Genomic DNA, 18661 nt, shown 5'->3' on the forward strand with positions numbered 1-18661 from the left:
GGAAAGCTTCTGTGAAAAAAATTCGAGAAAAGTCGAGCAAACAACAAAGCTTTTTTCAAATGAAATGATTGATGGGGCTGGCTACAGGTGCAGCCGGTTTAAAATGCAACGATTTGAAAATGAGCTATTATAAGAGACAGATGATACGGTGTGTATAATTTAATTTAAAAATTTGAAATGGTAACATAATTGTGAGACAAGACAAGTATGTGTGCCTTCCCCTCCCGTCACCATTATCCGAATTAATGGCCCCGAGAGGGGAAATCATCAGTCAATTCCCACTTCCGCCAGGAAAATCCGCCGACTTCTAGATAAACGAATCAACTTGACAGTTCTATTTATTAACAGTTTAAACTAACACCATTAACTTGCTCTTGATCAAATTAAATCAAGTCTCCATTACCGCCTAAATTTTTTGTGAAATAAAATAAGGTTCAGTCCTTATCATACAAATCTGAGCAACTATTTAAAACTGTGTGATTTTCTCTTTTGCTGTCGGTTTTGTATCTTATTATAACTAACGCTTTGTTTGATCCTGTAACGGAAACGTTATTCTTAAGATATTTCCATCACCAGAAGCAATCGCCGTAAGTATTTATTTTTTAAATTCCGATCAAAGGAAATCCGTAAATTCGTGTAAAACAGAGTTTAATATTTTTTTATTTTTATACAAAATTCGCTACAGGACTACACACTAAAAATTATAAAAGAGATTTTTTTTTCATTTTTTTTTCAATTTTCAATAACTTCTTATTGCATTGAGAAGATATGACAAAACAAAAAAAATAATTAGATCACTAACTAGTAATTGTCGGTTTATCATTTTTTTGCAGTCATAGACTCTTTTGATAAGCTTTGTGTTCTGTAAAACCAAGAAAATCACTGACACTTTTTGAAAAAATTAAGTTTGGTTTGTAGTGATTTTGAGAAAACGAAATATTAAGCCGTCTTCAAAATATTTAAGATTAAAAAAAATGGATTTGCACCTTTTACTTCATGGATTAGTAATTCTGATACTTTTAGAATTCCTTGAAATCGTATTTGGACAATCAAAAAAGGAAATTTGTATTTTTTCTTCAGTGTGTTCAAAACTTGAAACAAAAAGTTTACTAACTCCAAAATCTTAACATTATTATTGGGCAAGTGTTACAAGCTATAAGTCATTTTTTTCAACTAGAATGCCTCAATTTTTCTTTTATTAGGTTTAATTCAACAGAAATGTTATAAAAAATGTTAATACAGATCAATGCAGAATTGAATTCTCTACCATTTAGTGAAATAAAAATTGTGGCCTTTAATTTAAAAATTTTCAGATATGAGCGTTTGAACTTCTGCGAACTTAATCTTAAAAATTTGGGGTTTGTTAACTTTTTTAGAAATTTGGAAACACTAAACTAAAAATCTAAACCTTCTCTTTTAAATAAGCCAAAAATTATAAGCAAAAAAAATAGCAAAGTTATTAATTTTTGAAGTCAGAGATACAATTCAAAAAATTTTCAAAAAACCCTAAATACTTCGACAACCACTAAATTAAGGTAAAGGAAAAGCTGATAAAACTGTCTTAATAAGTATTGCCTTTTTGTTAACTTTATTCAAAAACATTTTTCTGTATTGTGTACTACTCAGGATTTTCCTACCGTTTTTCCATACCTAACAAACCTTAGCCTTAGGATTTTTGTGATCTAGAAAGAAAGCCCTGGAAAAAAATTGTTGATGCCTTGAGGGGAGGCATTGCATAAGTTGCAACATTTTTCTAATTTGAATTTTTATTAGATCCTTTGGCTGGCTTTTACGACAGTTCCATCTAGTGGCCGTTGTAAATCATAGGAAGCGAAGGTACTAAATCACGCGTTGGCGGTTTGTTTACCCTTTTAGACAAGTTTATAGGTTGCGTATGAATTATAGCACGTCTGCCTCAACTTTGTTATATTTTTATTGCAACAAAGTAAATATTTTTAGCTTTAATTAAAACAAATTAAGCGGGCCTGCGGCTGTTTCTATGATTGTAATTAGCGGGGAAAACTGGCAAAAAGCGGTACAAAGGATAATTTATCGTAATTAATTTTATTTATCGGCTCGCGAACTTGCTCTTTTTGGAACACCTGTATAATGATGTCGGTGAGGGTAATGCGGCTCGCAGCGGGTGTCCATAGGGCACAATTAGGACCGATCGGGCAATTAACCGGCCGGAATGAATAATGGCGCACCCTTGACTGAGTAAGCCGCCTCCTCCGGTACCTTATTAAGGCGAATTATGTGAGAATAACACAAGGATAAACAATGTTACATTTCGCCGATAAATGTAGAAGCACTTAGCCGTAATCTTAATGCTGATGGCCGCTGAATGCAAATTTTTTGCGTCTAGGAAAATCGCGCAATTAGCGAGCACCCGAAAAAATTCGCTCGAATAAATATCGCGCGTGACAGGGCGAGAGTGCCAATAAAAGTGTCACGATTTTGCCACATAATCATTCTGTGTATTAGTTTATTCATTCGAGTCGCTGTTCCGCCCAACTGCTGGGGAGCAAGCGGCCGTTTCATTAATATATTGTCATATTATTGAAAAGACCCATACGTTTGCGTTATGAATGGCTAATGTTGGATAATGACAATCCATAAAATGTCCCCGGCTTGATCAACGGCTCTTAAAATCGCATTGGTAATGACTTTATTATTTAAATCATTAAATCTTAATTCGCTTGCAGGAATTACAAATTCACAACGTAATTAACAAAACAAACTCTGATTATTTATCACCGAACACACCCTGCAACCCAAATACCGCGATTTCCTTCGAAAAAGTGGAACATTACAAGAAACAATTAAAAAAAAATAAAAATTACTCTTTTTTTACCTATTATCTAAATTAACCAATAAATGTTTTTTTTTTTTGAAGAAATGTCGTAGGCACTTTGTATGCCTCAAAAAATAATTTACAGGAAAGTTATAATAAAGGAAATAAATCCGGCCTCTGTTTATTGTACTCGTAGAAGTGATACGCCACTGATATTTTGCGGAAATATTGGCTTCCCCTCCCGGCGCCATAAAGCCCACCCCCACCTTCGCTAGCTGAATGGCCTCGCGAGGGGAAGCATTAATTATCCCGCGCTTAATTTCGTCGCGAGCAAAACAACGCCGACTCCAAACAATAAAATTTAACATCTCCTATAAAGAATGTTCAGTGTCGGGTTGTGCGGCGGCGCGTCTTAACATATTCAAATTTAAAACAATTTGTTGTAGAATTTCATAAATTTTTATGGAGACGAGTTATGTCCCTACTTACCATTAGGTGCAATAACAGGACGTTATAACCTCGCACGAATGAACATTACGAAAACAATTTCAATAAATTAGCGAAATTAAATAGAAATATTTCAGTTATTTTTATCGGCCGGTGGGCGGGAATTAATTCACCACAAACGAGAAATTATCACGTTTATCGCAAGCTTGCGGTCGCCCGTAAATCACATTATTTAATGTGATTGATACTGAGGGTGTTTGGGCCGAAACGTCGCGCTCGGCGCAGTTATTAATTTCGAGTTTTGTATGCGCTGTCAGAGCGATGGCTCTAGTAATTTAACGCTTGTTGAATCTGTACAAATTGAAATTTATAACATTAATTAAAGTCATTAATAATTCCATACATATTACTTAAAACACATCAGCCTGGCTTAAGTGGATTAAGAATCGCCCGGAGACATTTCCGCCGTTACTAAAATGCAAATTTCTCGCATAATTCGCTGCAAAAATAATATTCTAATCCTTCGGCCCTCAGCGACATCTGTCGGAGGAGCGCCGCCCGCGCGCGATGGGGGCACGGACTACGAAATATGCACGAGCGTTACTTTGGCATTTTAATAGACAGATACCTATTTAAGACTTTAATTAATGTTGTTACATGATAAACTAAACATCGGTGGGCGTGGCGGGCCGTGATTGAGCTGGGAAAAACAATTCCCGGGATATAAGACGCCCGTGGGCCCGTTCTAACGTCATATTAATTAAGCGCGTATGCATTTTTGATTAATTTTCGGGGCCAGGGACGGGCTGGCCGATGAACAGCGACACTTTTGAGCTTTTTCATTATTGGGAAAGCCGGAGGCGATGCGTTCCGTGATTCTTCCGGTGGACTGATGGCGTGTCATTCATCATGAGAGATGCTGGGTGCCGGCTAATTGGCTCGGTTTAGTTGCGTCATGTGCAATTATCTAGGGTGGTCTTGCTTTGAGTAATTTACTCAAAAATTCAAATATGTTGATTTTAATTAACGGAAGGAGAGGTTTTGCCCGGATTTCAACGGAAAATTCTCTAATTGCAGGCGATCGCAAAGAGAATGTTTTAATTGAAACTGTAAAAGCACAGCAGGTTTTACCTCCAAATTTTCTTATTTTCATCAAAGTTTAAAAAATTGCTTCTACCTACTACACACCTGAAGCAGTTGTGAGAGAAGAAAATCAAAATTTGTGCTAAATTATCTACTGTACTGTTACTTCAAAAACTGGTTTACGTATTTAAACGAAATTAAATAACGAAATTTGAACTCATGTTTGCATTTCTTTCTTTAGGGAAATTATTTTGATATTTTTATCTTTATTTCTTGTTATTTATGTTTCACTTACCTACTTTATTTTATTTTAAACACTTTGCGTTTTGACAAGAAATAAGGCTCAAGGCTCAAGGAAGAACTAAATCGCTCAAAATTGACAGAATTTGTTGAGCTTTTTCGACAGAAGCTCGCAAAATAAGTGAGTTTTTGTTTCAAAATACAAGCTAAAAATTGTTTAAAATATATCGTGATTTACTCATTGTTTGGCAAATTTTCGGTACAGAAATCTTTAGAAATTGGAAAACATTAAAAAAAAATACTTTAGGGCTCAGCTGGCTCGAAGTCTGCAATCTTTTTTTCTTTAATTAATAAATAAACTAATAAATTATTTTTTGAAATAGAGGTATAGGTGTGTTTCTGACTCAAGGAAGAAAATCTCGTAAAATAAGTGAGTTTTTGTTTCCAAAACGAGCTCAAAATGGTTTGAAATAACGTAATTTACACTGTGGAAAAATCTTTTCAAATAGGAAGAAAACATCAAAAAAATAATAAAAAATATTTTGAGTCGAAAGCTTTTAAGCAAAAAATAAAAAGCTAATTGCTGCTGTTAGACAAAAGGTTGAAAACTTAGCTCGTCTGCAGCCCATTTTTTTTTAATATTAAAAAATAGATTAGTGAGTTTACGAACTTGAAATAACATAATTTAAATCTAAGTGGGCTATTTTTACAGATTTTTTAAGAAAATTTATTAAAATAGGTAGGTAAGTTTTTGGTTCAAAAAAGAACTAAATCACTCAAAATTGGCTGAAGTATACATAGTTTGATAATTTTTTGAGCTTGTTTTGAAAAAAACTCGCAAAGCTCAAAATTGTTTGAAATATCGTAATTTACCTACTCGTTATTTAGCCGAAAAATCTTCGAAAACATCGAAAAAACACATACAAAACGCTTTAAGACAAAAAGTTTTAAACAAATAAGAAGCTAATTGATGCTGTTGCTAATTGTTACAGAAAAGTTGAGAACTCAGCTAGCTCTAAGTCTGTAGGATTTTTTTTCTATAGGAAAATTAAATAGTAAAAATGAATGTAGTCTACTTATGAACTATCAACTAAGTCGCTTGAAATTAGTTTTAATAACAATTTAAATCCAATTAAGCAATTATTATTGATTTTTTAAGAAAGTTTCTTAAAACTAGTGAGTTTTTGGTTTAAAAAAACGCCCTAAATTCACCCGGAAATGGTAAAAAATTGCCTAAATGTCGCTGGTTAACTAATAATAGCTTGTGATGCATCTTTCTAGTTTAATTTTTTGAAGCAAAAGCATTTTAAATTTAAATCCAATTAAGCGATTATTATTGATTTTTTACGAAAGTTTTTTAAAACAAGTGAGTTTTTGGTTTAAAAAAACGCCCTAAATTCACCTGGAAATGGTAAAAAATTGCCTCAATGTCGCTGGTTAACTTAATAATAGCTTGTGCTGCATCTTTCTAGTTTAATTTTTTTAAGCAAAAGCGTTTTTTGCCCGCTTTTGAGAAGAAAATTGGCCAGAATCGAAATTCCTTTGAGCCTTTTCCGTGCAAACAATCCCGATCATAACAACGTTACCGTCATCTTGCGAGCCACAAACAGTCGTTGTACGTCTGACAAGCATTAAATCGCAAGATTCCTCAAGAAATGACTCTTTTAAAGCGAAAACTCGTTAATAAAGATTGAATGGATTGAAAAGAAGACGCGTTTTGTGTAAAGGATAAATTAGACGCGTTATAGTGTTAAATTAGGATATCCACATATGGCTTAAACTTTCTCTATAGATTATTGTAGTGGCTTGAGTTACGACTAGAATTATCAACATAATGAAATCTAAGCATGACTATAGCAGCTCCTGCAACCACAATACGCCTCAAGGAGCCTGACAGTCGAATTACAATAAAAAGTCAATTATTTTCGATTAGTAGCAATTGTAATTATGTATCTAATTACAAATACTAGCGTCCGCTAGTAGAAGGGAGCGGCAAATTGGCATGAACTGGTGTCAACCGCTTGGCTGAGATGGTGGCAGAAGGTACAATTTGGTAATTATGATTGGAAATTGCATTGTAGCTGCCGGCTGGGTTTGACAGTGATTCTCGTATTATGAGAATCATTATGGATGATTACCAGTTTACACACTTTTAGCTACGATCCATTTACGCCGCAGAGCGAAAAACTTTGCTATCTTAATTAAAATATTCAAATTGCACGTTCCTGCATTACCGATTAAGTCGGACGTGTCGGCGCGGGAAATTCGAATGGCGGTAGTTGTGTCCAATTAGCCAAATGACCGGGTACGGTGTAGAAGATGGTAAAGTGCTCATTAAAATCTCCTAAATGAATATTACCAAACTGCAAAAACACGGCAAAATTGGGCCTATTTTCATAATTGCAATGCCAATATTCATTATACAGTTCTTGCAACTGCCATTATGCTATTACCGCAAATTGTTCCAGTCGAGTTTTTAAGGTGGCACAATGTAATGTTTAGCGATTTTTTCGAAATTGCGACGTCGGTTAGTTTTTCTCATTAGCGATATGAAATTTTGTTCAATTACGTTTAAGCCAGAACGCGGCGGTTTTTCGAATGAGCGCACTTTTTTCCAGGCTGCCGTTCGATGAGATAGAGATGTTGATGCCTCAGCACGGCCGTAATTGACCTTAAATTGCTTTAATGGACGTCGTTTAAGACGATATGGTGTGTTTTACGGGACGCTTTTAATGGCGAAAATTCCTTTTTTTCAGGGAAGTTCGTACGGTATAGCACATTACGCGTACCTTAATTCGCACGAAACAATCAAAAACTACGTGTCTAATGCTCGAAAAATCACACAATGACCATTCGGAGCCGGCGAATTCATTACACGGACGTGTAATTGACGCGTAATTTCGACATTAGCCTCGATTACGGCTTCGCGAAATTTACTACCAGATAGAAACCGCAATATTTAACACCTGTCACTCTCGCACGCTGGCGCAGAAAAAAATAATTACAGACGCGCTGTACCTCAAATTTTAATGCAAAAATACCAAAGTTAAGATGAATAGATAACCAAACTACACACGACTCTAAAAAAATGCGCAAATGTTCGAAATTTTAGTAAAAAAATCCCCCTCTTCTTATGAAAATACGGGGTGACTCAAGAGTGCATAATCGGTCTATAACTTTTTTTATACTTGAAATATTGCCATGGCGTTCTAATTATCCGATAGATCGATTAAAGTCAACAAACGAAAAATAATTTTATCATACACAGAGTGTTGTATACGTGCTGGTAAACCAGTTATATTTTTTAAATAGAACACCCTAGATATTTTTGCTTATGGAACTATCTCTCTTCGCTTCAGAGTTATTCAACTTTTCGTTATAAAAAAAACAATTTTTGAAAAATCACAGCAAAGCCGCCTATGCAAACCCTATACCATTAGAAAGCTTATGCAAAATACTATCGATACGTCTAAAAAATTCATGGTGTTCCATTTGAAAAAAAAATGAGTTATTTAACTTTTTGTGTTTTGGCACACTCTGTACATTATCTACGTGTTTCACGTAAAAGTCGACTATTTGCTAAAACTGCAAGGTATTCTGAGTTTTTCTGTGGCAAATTCGTCGGAAAATGTTCATTAGCGACTTCGTAGTGATTATTCAAAAATTGGTCTTTTTTATAACAAAAAGTTGAATAATTCCGAAACGAAAAAAGATAGACTTGAAATAATTTATACAAAGTTACATTATTTTTTTGTGTAGAATCTAATTATGTAAAAATATATAAAATGTGCCATTAAAAAAATAATAAACTTTCCTTCACCACTCTGTATACAACACCCTGAGTAATCAAAATATTTTTAGTTTGTGTACTTTAAGTCGATCTATTGTAGAATAAAAACAGCATAGCAATATTTTAAGTAGCAAAAAATTTATAGACCGATTACACACCCCGAGGACACCCTGTATAGGCATACTTAGCTATCGACAAAACATCTAAGTAAAATTAAAAATAAAAGCCTAAATATTTTCAGTACTGATTCTGATATTAGATATTTCTGTTCCATTTCATTAATATTTTTCTAAATGTCCTCACAAATACAATACGTTCAAAAAGTCTTTAGATCAACTCTTGCTGTGAAATTTTGAACGTATGTTAATTTCTTAGGATTACTACATACGAAAATGTGAAAGTAGCGCGTTTGACACTTCAATAGAATAAAACTATAATCTAGCAAAGACAATAAAAATCTGTCAATCTAAATTCCACAGCACTAGTTGATCTAAAGACTTTTTGAACGCACTGTATCTCAAAATAATAATTATATAGATTAGAATTTTACGAAACGACTTTCTTAGTTTTGACGAAAATAAGAAAAAAAACTAATCTTAAACGTGATGGTTTCTTAAAATAGTAAGATTTCCAAAAAAGACAAGGAAAATGAGAAAAAAAAATTTCCAAGTAATTCAACGATTAATAAAAAACATAAGAATAATTGGGCACCCACCTTCTATAATCTTGATGACTTTTTTATTTTGTTTTTTTTTTCTAATAGTCATTTGGGCCATAAGTTCAAGGTAAAAGTAATAATTTATTAACGAAAAATACACATTTATATAATACATACATACCATCTGGTATCTGATCAATATAACAGAAAATGTATGCAGAGGCTCTACCTGAATTGGTCACAACTGTATAAAAATAATTTTGAAATTGTAATTATATAATAAACCGTTTATGTAAAGATTTTTTTTAAAACATGCTCTTAGAAATAATCTAGTTTTATAAAAAATAAGCGCCACATCAATTGTCTTGGAAAAAAACATAACTAAACTTGAGCTGATGTACCTAATAAACTCCACCACACGAAATAAATTGCTAGAAAAAGCGTAATTCTTGAAAAAAATTCTATACAGTTATTAAATCTTCTTACAGCGCTTCCCATAGTTATCTCATTTGTTTAATTATGATGATTTCCTGGCTTTAACTCCATACTTTCTAATCCTTACCAAACAAGCTGAAATTACTTTCCACAATAACCCTTGTAAAGGTAAATAAAAATTAATTAAAAATTCCCCTCGCCAAACCGGCCAGTGCGATCGCAATCGCCCAAGAATTCCGGCCTAATCCCTCACCCTATCCATAAATTAAATTAAGTCAATTAAAACCAAAAATTCGTAATCCCGCATTTATCGGACAGGTGTAACCATATTAAGCGGATTAAACCATTAATCCTTCCGTCACAAACAAACATTTTTGTAAAACAAGTCCCAATTTAACAGTTTGAAGACTTCATCGGCCTCTAATTGCCTCCGAATGACACAGCAGCCACATGCTGACCCGAGAGCCCTAGTGGCGCCACGAAGACTTTTTTCCCTTTCCATAGAAAAATGTGCAGGGCATGTAATTAACCTCTCTTGTTTGAACACCTTATCTCTACCTTTGACCCCCACAAGCGCTCAAATACAAGCGACAAGAGCCCAAGTCACTTCCAACATGGACACACAAAAGATACAACTGGTGAGCAAAAAGTCGCTTTTTAACCGAATTTTATTCCTCTTTCTAGTTGAGATCGTATTCGAGGATTACGATCATCTCGACGTCGTATAACGACGGCTTTTCTTCCGCCTCCGGGCTTGAGAAATTCCTCCCCAGGACCTCGACCCCCGATCCCGACAAGTACTTCCTGGTGGACAACAAGGACTGCTTCGACTCGTACGAAATCTTCAGACATGTCCTTGAAAATCCGCCCAAGAAGGTGAGAGTGCGGGGAATGAAAAACGTCCCGTTTGACTTCATTTCCGGGCATTTGGTCGACTTCAACAATTCGAGGAGAATCGCGACGTTTCACCGGAAACTGAAAACGTTTTTCAGGAAGTGTTTCAAGATTTTGGCGCGGAAAAAGTGCGACTATGCGTGCCCTATGACGTGCGAGTGCCAGAAAATCAAGAGCTTTCTCAACAAAACCCAGGCTCTTGACGATGATTCACTCGAGGATTGACCATAGAAATTAATTTCGTTTTAATTGTGTTTGTGAAAAAATTCCGTATCTGCGATCTTAATGTGCGCCCAAATTTACATAAAACGTGTAATTCGACTTAAATAAATTCGATTTATCTTTACATCTTCATCCGTATTTGCACATGGTTTAATTTAATTATGTCGGAGAAAAAACGCGAGATTTTATCGCTTTAAACATAACATTGCCATGAAATGTCTAATTTTAAAGAGATTGTTCACTGATTGTGCATAATGACCATTGTTTGAAAAAGTTGAGACGTCATTAGCGATATCAGGGCTTCAATATTTATTCGTAAAATAAATATTTAACTGTGATTACTCGTCTTTTCCGACCCTCGACCCGAAATTTTAAGGTTTCTTCAACTTTCTCTCCAGAAAAACAACCCCCTCCCTATTCCAGAAAAGAAAGTTGATAAATTGCCTCCCTAACTCCAAGAGTTCATTTATCGCAAGTCAGCCAAAATGGCCCTCCAGAGAAGTTCTTCCCCAATCAGAACCTCCACACAATTTTCGAATTGTGACCCTGACTGTGACGAGTACAAAACTTTTGTGGAGAATCACCAAAATCCCAAAAACCTGGACAAAGTTATGAAAATTCGAGGAGGAAACAGAAGAGCCCTTCGAGGAGTTATCGCAGGAAATCTCCAGTCATTGTATGACTGCTTCAATTCGAGACGAAACTTTGTTGTTGGAGTATCTTTTGCAACACCAAACACGCATTGACTGTATAATTGTTTGTAATTGTTGCAATAATAAAATGTTTATTATGTTTTTTCGAGTTTTATTTATTCTGATTCAAATAAAATGCTTTCCCCAAAAGAAACTTAAAAAACGATAAATTGGAGAAAAATTCATTCGTGAATTTGTTTTGCTTGTGCCAAGCTTTTGCTTGTGTCTGTCTATATTTTAAATGGATTTTTCCGAAGATTTTTTTTGTTTATTACGGATTACAGAAATTTTGCCACAAATGTTGAAAACGGTTAAAATAATGAGGTGCCTTTTGATGGGATTATGACCGAGAATTTTAAGCTAGATTATCCCAAAACTTATTTTTACTGTTTCATAAGTGAAATAGTATCAAAAATTTCTATGGAAAATTATTCAAAAGATAAGAAATTCTGCCCTCTCAGTAACTACCCCCTGTTGTGTGTCCCAACTTTCACTTAATAATCCAACCCCCGGCAAGGGTAGGGATGGGACAAGGGGTAAATAAAACAACTCTTAACTTCACTTTCACTTTATTGTCAAATTAACAACAATGTAAGTACAACGTCCCGGTTTTTTTGCATTGTAACTCATATCTTTTTTAATTGTTATAGAATTTTCACCACCATGTCGTTCCCGAGAACTTCGTCTCCAGTCCCCGAGGAGGAAAGGATCACAGTTTCATCGTCTTGTGAATGTTACAGCAGGTATCACAAATTCGTGATAAATCTGCACTCTTCACCCAATTGGAGAAAAATTCGCATTCGTGGCACTAGACGAGAATTCAAAGAAATCATCAGTGGACATTTAATTCCAAACAACCCAAATTTGGAACGCTTTGACGCTTTCGTTAACGGACTTATTGCCAGATTTGAACAAGCGGAGTTGAAGAACACAAATTCCTTCGAGGGGGTTACGCAATTTTAATTTTTTTGACTGCTTATGCCTTTTATTTTATTACGCAAAGTTGTACAGGTTGTAAATAAAAGTCGTTTTATGAGAAATGGTATTTTTATTGATAGTTAATCTGTACACAATATATTATTTGGTGGACGTATTAGTAATGTCCATATCAGAGCCTCCATCGTCGTCCGGGGGCAAAATATTACTACAGGTTCCATCCATTGGAACAGTGTCTGAACCCAAGCTTTCGGTTAGTAGTCTTTTTACAGCGATTTCTTTCAACAAGGCCTTCGCAACTTCTTTCGCCTGAAAAATTAAATAGGTGAATTACAGGCGCCCCCATAAATAAAGAGTTTTGTGAAATCTTTACGATAATTGTGATAGCGATCTTCAAAATTCGGCGCCACGTGTTACAATGGCGCCAACAAACACAAAAATCCCTATACCGACACCATTTAGTAAAATATGCAGGTTTAACATAAAAATACAAACATGAGTGTCATGGATTTTCATAAAATATGCTACAAAACAACGTTTCCTAACTAGAAGAAGGTCAGCAAAACATTAAAATTCGGAAAATTCAGAATAGAAGGGTTAAAATGACAGGGATTTTTGTTTTTTCGTACGCCAGTGTGGCGATACTTGACACTTCGCCGCGTTCAGAAAATTTCAATTTCATTGCAAAAACCGCTAAAAAGGTAAGAAAAAGGTAAGAAAAACGTTAAAAACCTTCTCATTCTCCAGGCACTTGTTGGCGTAAATCTTTGCTTGGTCCAAATCTCCCCTCTTTAAAAAATAATTCGCTAGATATTGGAGAGCGCTGTAGAACTCAGTTTGGTCTTCATTGAACCGTCCCTTGTTCTCATCGTCACGCAAGCAAAACTCTGTAAACGCGGCAGCGGCGTTATCTTCGTCTTTTAATTTATCGTAAAGCCTTAAATTAGCAATTTGCGATTTATTAATAATTAATTTCCTACAACTGTTACTTTGCGAGTTTGATCAAAGCTTGGCCTTCAATGTCCCCAACTTTGCACGCCTTGTAGTAACACTTGAGGGCATTTTCGGTCTTTTCTAACTTTTCGTAGGTCTCGCCAAGGGCGATAATCATGCGACTGTCGTTGGGTTTTAATTGTTGGGCTTGCTTGTAATAGTAGAGGCAATAGAAGTACATTTTGAGGATCTCGTAGGTTTGGCCGAGGCCGTACCAAGCCCGGTAATCCCGATTATTAATTTCTGTAATTAAATGTTTTAAAAATTTAAATTGAGGTGTAAGAAATCACCAATTGCGTGTCTGTAGCTCTGAATCGCCGCATTTGTGTTTTTCATTTCCATGTACTCGTGCCCCATTAGCGTCCACGCTGACAAAAACTGGGGATTGAGCTTCAAAGCCCTGCGAAAGTACAGTACAGCCTTGGCATGATCTGACCTCAGACTGTAGTAATTCCCTGTAAAAAAATCGTAACTACACTAAAATTTTTTTACAGGATTTGTACCAATCACGCAACACGTCTCCACCCTGTACTTGTCAATCAGCACCACCTTGTGCGCCAAATCGGCCAACTCAGTCTTCATTTCTTGCACGTACAAAAGATTCGAGTAAGTATCCAAATTATCTAGTCTGTAAGGATCCACACTTAAAATCTCCTTAAACAAGTCAATCGCGTGGAATAGTTCTGCAACAATGTCGGAATATTTAAAAGACCTGGAACTGTACCAGGAACAAAAAAACCCGCCTGCTGTACCCCAACCCCCGGCCAAGAAATTCCAGCCAAAACCTGACCCAATTTTACTCAAACTGCACCCTGACCCCCACCCCCTATCCGCCGAAGAGCAGGTTTTTTTCGTTAAATTGACAGAGGGGGCTTTCGGGTTCAACGAGCACGTCCGCAACGAAACCTTGCAAACTTTAGCGCGCGACTTCCACGTCAAATTTCTAGCCCCTTATCTTAGCCAGTTTATAAATGATGCGATTTGTGTGAATATCGCCTTCCCCGACTTGTCTCTTTTGATTTATTCGGTGCGAGTGGTCAAAAGCCTGATGGCCAACCCCCACGTTAACATTAAGGAGCACCTCCATTTGCTGCTCCCGGCCGTCATTTCCTGTGTCGTTTCGCGGAAAATTAGCAAATACAGCTATGACAACCACTGGACTTTGAGGGACTTTTCGGCGCAAGTTGTGGCAACTATTTGTTGCACGCACAGTAACAGCATCAACCAGATGAAAACGCGCGTGATTAAGGTTTACTTGCGGGCGGTGCAAGACCCCCGGAAGCCCCTCACTACGGTGTATGGGGGCCTCAAAGGCCTGAGTTGTTTCGGGGAGGAGACAGTCAGGACTTGCCTTGTGCCCCTTATCCCGGTTTTGAGCCGTCGCGTTTGCATGGTTTTGGAAAAAACGGTTTACTTGGGGGACCCCAGTCACGAGACGAAGCAAATCAAGCGAATCACTGACTTGGTTCTGGCGGTTGTGGGGCCCGTTTTGCTCCAATGCAAAAACGTGAATGACGGGGGAGTGTCTTACGTTAAGGAGTTTGGCTATTTGGGGTACACGTTGTACAACCATGTCAAGCATTTGGAGAAAATCGAAGCCGAGCGAAAGAACCATTTCAATGTTTACCTCCTTTGTCGATAATTGTTATTATTACCTCGCCGGTTGTGGTGGCCGATTGCGATCTGGGCCATTAGATAGGTGCTGTTTTTGAGCCCTTGTGAGTACAGTTCGAAATAAATTTGTAAAGCTTCGTCGTTGTTCAGTTGCTCGAGGTATGCGTGTGCCAGGAAGAAGTGTTTCATCCAGTGGTCGGGAAGCTGGACTGAGAAAATCTTGCTTTTGTCGGGAATTATTTTACCGAGTTCGTACCAAGAGCACCACAAGAGGGGCTCCAGATTCACCGACTTGACAAAAACGGTGATTGCCAACGAAATCATGTCCAGTTGCTTCAGAATAATCCCGTACAAGTACAAGCAGAACCCGTCCAATTTATTCTCGTAATAGTCGCTTTTTAATTCCCGACATAATTCGGTCAAGTCGCCGTTTTCCGAGGGATCGGGTGGACAATTCGTGTCGGTCATACTGTCTAATTTTTTCTTCTGAATTGAGAAATACCGGGCGTAGAGGTACAAAAAACGTGTCTTGGGTTTGGTGCACTTTTTCAGGAAATGGGCACACCGGTCGTACTCTTTCAAGTCAAAGTAGCTCTTCGCCATGAAATATGCTTCCAATTCGCCCTCGCAATCATCTTTAAACTGAACATTTTCCTCGGGAGTGGATTTTATGTACGCTAGGGAGTAGTGAAGTTCGGATAACCACTTTGCACTGTGATTTAGACCCCGTTGTGAGCATGCAACAATCCCGTGCAGCAAGTCTTGCTTGATTTGGGGCAAATCTAGCTTGATTTCATCCATCTATCGCGAAAAAACACTTTACACAAATTAAAAATTCAAATTTTCGAGGTTAGGTGAGGTTAGGTCAGTTAGATCCGCTTGACTTCGATTCACAATGCGCATGCGTACTAATATCGGTGAAGTTAGCACCAAAAATGATAAACATTACAGTCGACCAGACAATTGCTGCGCGCATGGAGCTAGCACCATTTTCCCACCATTCCGTTTTCTACAGCCAAGTTCACTCCAGGAAAATTATCAAAATAATCGTAAATCATTATAAAAATATCAATAAGCTGTTGCGCTGTTTTGCATATCACATTTGTGGAACATCTCCTGACCATTCATTTAATTTCTTCATTTTTTATTCTCATATTCAAGCAATGCAAACTGATTTTTTTTCACCCCCTTTATACACTGCAATTTCCTTTATTTTTGCAGGAAATTAAGCCCTTTGATAGGGTCTTCGACTGTAACAAAATCATGTTCGGACAAACACGCCTTGGGACCTTAACGAATTTTTTTAATTTTTATAAAATTTCTCGATTTTGCAAACTGCGTTAAAAAATTCGTATTTAAGGATTGCTCTAATTAGTCGCATTAATAACAAATTTGTCCAGCAAGAACCACGTGGAGGTTTAGAGCATTCTTGCCAGGAAAAAAGGAAATAAGGATGAGGTAAACAATGATTATTGGAAAATCAAAGGGAATAAAGGAATTATTGGGTTCTGAAATAAAAAAAATACAACACAAATATTATACAATAGCTTCTGCGTTGACTACTGTTTGTAGCAAGGCATTAAAAATAAATTAGAAACAAAACCAGTAAAAAATCTTTATTTGCATAAAAGTTACAACAAGCGACTTTTATCAATATTACACAAAATAAAGAATTTAATTTAATTCAAATCAAATTCAATACCTCAGTAAATAAATGCACCTACCTTCATATCGCTTCCACGTTGGCTACCGTTTGTAGCATTAAAAAAAAATAATAAAAATGAAACCAAAAATAAATGTTTATTTGCATTAAATTTTGAGCAAGCCACTTTCATTCATTGAAATTAAAGGCAAAATTATTACGTGGCAATAAATTGTTTGAGTGTTTGATTTTATTTTAGTTACTGTATTCAAAATGAGTCACTCAAACTATGACTTTTCAACACCGTATTTAGAGCCGGTGTACACAACATTTTAATCGCAATTAAATTTTAACGAATTATTGGTTTGTGAAATAAATAAATAAATACGACACAACAATAAAATGGACGTACCTGTGTTTCGCTTCCACGTTGGCTACCGTTTGTAGCATAAAAAATAATAATAATAAAAAAGAAACCAAAAAAAATGTTTCTTTGCATTAAATTTAGAGCAAGCCACTTTCATTCATTGAAATTAAAGAGAAAATTATTACGTGGCAATAAATTGTTTGAGTGTTTGATTTTGTTTATAGTTACTGTATTTAAAATGAGTCACTCAAACTATGACTTTTCAACACCGTATTTAGAGCCGGTGTACACAACATTTTAATCGCAATTAAATTTTAACGAATTATTGGTTTGTGAAATAAATAAATAAATACGACACAACAATAAAATGGACGTACCTGTGTTTCGCTTCCACGTTGGCTACCGTTTGTAGCATAAAAAATAATAATAATAAAAAAGAAACCAAAAAAAAAATGTTTCTTTGCATTAAATTTAGAGCAAGCCACTTTCATTCATTGAAATTAAAGAGAAAATTATTACGTGGCAATAAATTGTTTGAGTGTTTGATTTTATTTTAGTTACTGTATTTAAAATGAGTCACTCAAACTATGACTTTTCAACACCGTATTTAGAGCCGGTGTACACAACATTTTAATCGCAATTAAATTTTAACGAATTATTGGTTTGTGAAATAAATAAATAAATACGACACAACAATAAAATGGACGTACCTGTGTTTCGCTTCCACGTTGGCTACCGTTTGTAGCATAAAAAATAATAATAATAAAAAAGAAACCAAAAAAAAATGTTTCTTTGCATTAAATTTAGAGCAAGCCACTTTCATTCATTGAAATTAAAGAGAAAATTATTACGTGGCAATAAATTGTTTGAGTGTTTGATTTTGTTTATAGTTACTGTATTTAAAATGAGTCACTCAAACTATGACTTTTCAACACCGTATTTAGAGCCGGTGTACACAACATTTTAATCGCAATTAAATTTTAACGAATTATTGGTTTGTGAAATAAATAAATAAATACGACACAACAATAAAATGGACGTACCTGTGTTTCGCTTCCACGTTGGCTACCGTTTGTAGCATAAAATAATAATAATAAAAATGAAACCAAAAAAAAAATGTTTCTTTGCATTAAATTTAGAGCAAGCCACTTTCATTCATTGAAATTAAAGAGAAAATTATTACGTGGCAATAAATTGTTTGAGTGTTTGATTTTGTTTATAGTTACTGTATTTAAAATGAGTCACTCAAACTATGACTTTTCAACACCGTATTTAGAGCCGGTGTACACAACATTTTAATCGCAATTAAATTTTAACGAATTATTGGTTTGTGAAATAAATAAATAAATACGACACAACAATAAAATGGACGTACCTGTGTTTCGCTTCCACGTTGGCTACCGTTTGTAGCATAAAATAATAATAATAAAAATGAAACCAAAAAAAAAATGTTTCTTTGCATTAAATTTAGAGCAAGCCACTTTCATTCATTGAAATTAAAGAGAAAATTATTACGTGGCAATAAATTGTTTGAGTGTTTGATTTTGTTTATAGTTACTGTATTTAAAATGAGTCACTCAAACTATGACTTTTCAACACCGTATTTAGAGCCGGTGTACACAACATTTTAATCGCAATTAAATTTTAACGAATTATTGGTTTGTGAAATAAATAAATAAATACGACACAACAATAAAATGGACGTACCTGTGTTTCGCTTCCACGTTGGCTACCGTTTGTAGCATAAAAAATAATAATAATAATAAAAAAGAAACCAAAAAAAAATGTTTCTTTGCATTAAATTTAGAGCAAGCCACTTTCATTCATTGAAATTAAAGAGAAAATTATTACGTG

General features: G+C 35.4%; 4 protein-coding genes across 4 annotated transcripts in view; 2 read left to right on the top strand and 2 right to left on the bottom strand.

Annotated features, from left to right (window-relative positions):
* The window catches only part of LOC657024 (glutamate receptor ionotropic, kainate 2), a 318038-nt gene that overhangs the window by 126884 nt on the left and 172493 nt on the right, over positions 1 to 18661 (bottom strand). The window lies entirely within an intron of this gene.
* LOC103313164 (uncharacterized) lies at positions 9693 to 10901 on the top strand. The gene is made up of 2 exons (XM_008195692.3): positions 9693 to 10085; positions 10132 to 10901. Exons 1-2 carry the CDS (start codon positions 9882 to 9884, stop codon positions 10564 to 10566), a joined length of 639 nt encoding a protein of 212 aa, XP_008193914.3. The 5' UTR covers positions 9693 to 9881; the 3' UTR covers positions 10567 to 10901.
* Positions 12284 to 15705, bottom strand: Cdc23 (Cell division cycle 23). Its single transcript, XM_962420.5, has 6 exons — positions 14840 to 15705; positions 13688 to 13867; positions 13475 to 13639; positions 13181 to 13427; positions 12924 to 13128; positions 12284 to 12500 (listed from the first exon to the last, which is right to left on the bottom strand). Exons 1-6 carry the CDS (start codon positions 15597 to 15599, stop codon positions 12333 to 12335), a joined length of 1725 nt encoding a protein of 574 aa, XP_967513.1. The 5' UTR covers positions 15600 to 15705; the 3' UTR covers positions 12284 to 12332.
* Positions 12863 to 14936, top strand: LOC135266315 (transcription initiation factor TFIID subunit 6-like). Its single transcript, XM_064356795.1, has 3 exons — positions 12863 to 12892; positions 13679 to 13790; positions 13849 to 14936. Exon 3 carries the CDS (start codon positions 13876 to 13878, stop codon positions 14824 to 14826), a length of 951 nt encoding a protein of 316 aa, XP_064212865.1. The 5' UTR covers positions 12863 to 12892; positions 13679 to 13790; positions 13849 to 13875; the 3' UTR covers positions 14827 to 14936.

This window comes from Tribolium castaneum, chromosome 5, assembly GCF_031307605.1.
Source record: "Tribolium castaneum strain GA2 chromosome 5, icTriCast1.1, whole genome shotgun sequence".
Lineage (NCBI taxonomy): Eukaryota > Metazoa > Arthropoda > Insecta > Coleoptera > Tenebrionidae > Tribolium > Tribolium castaneum.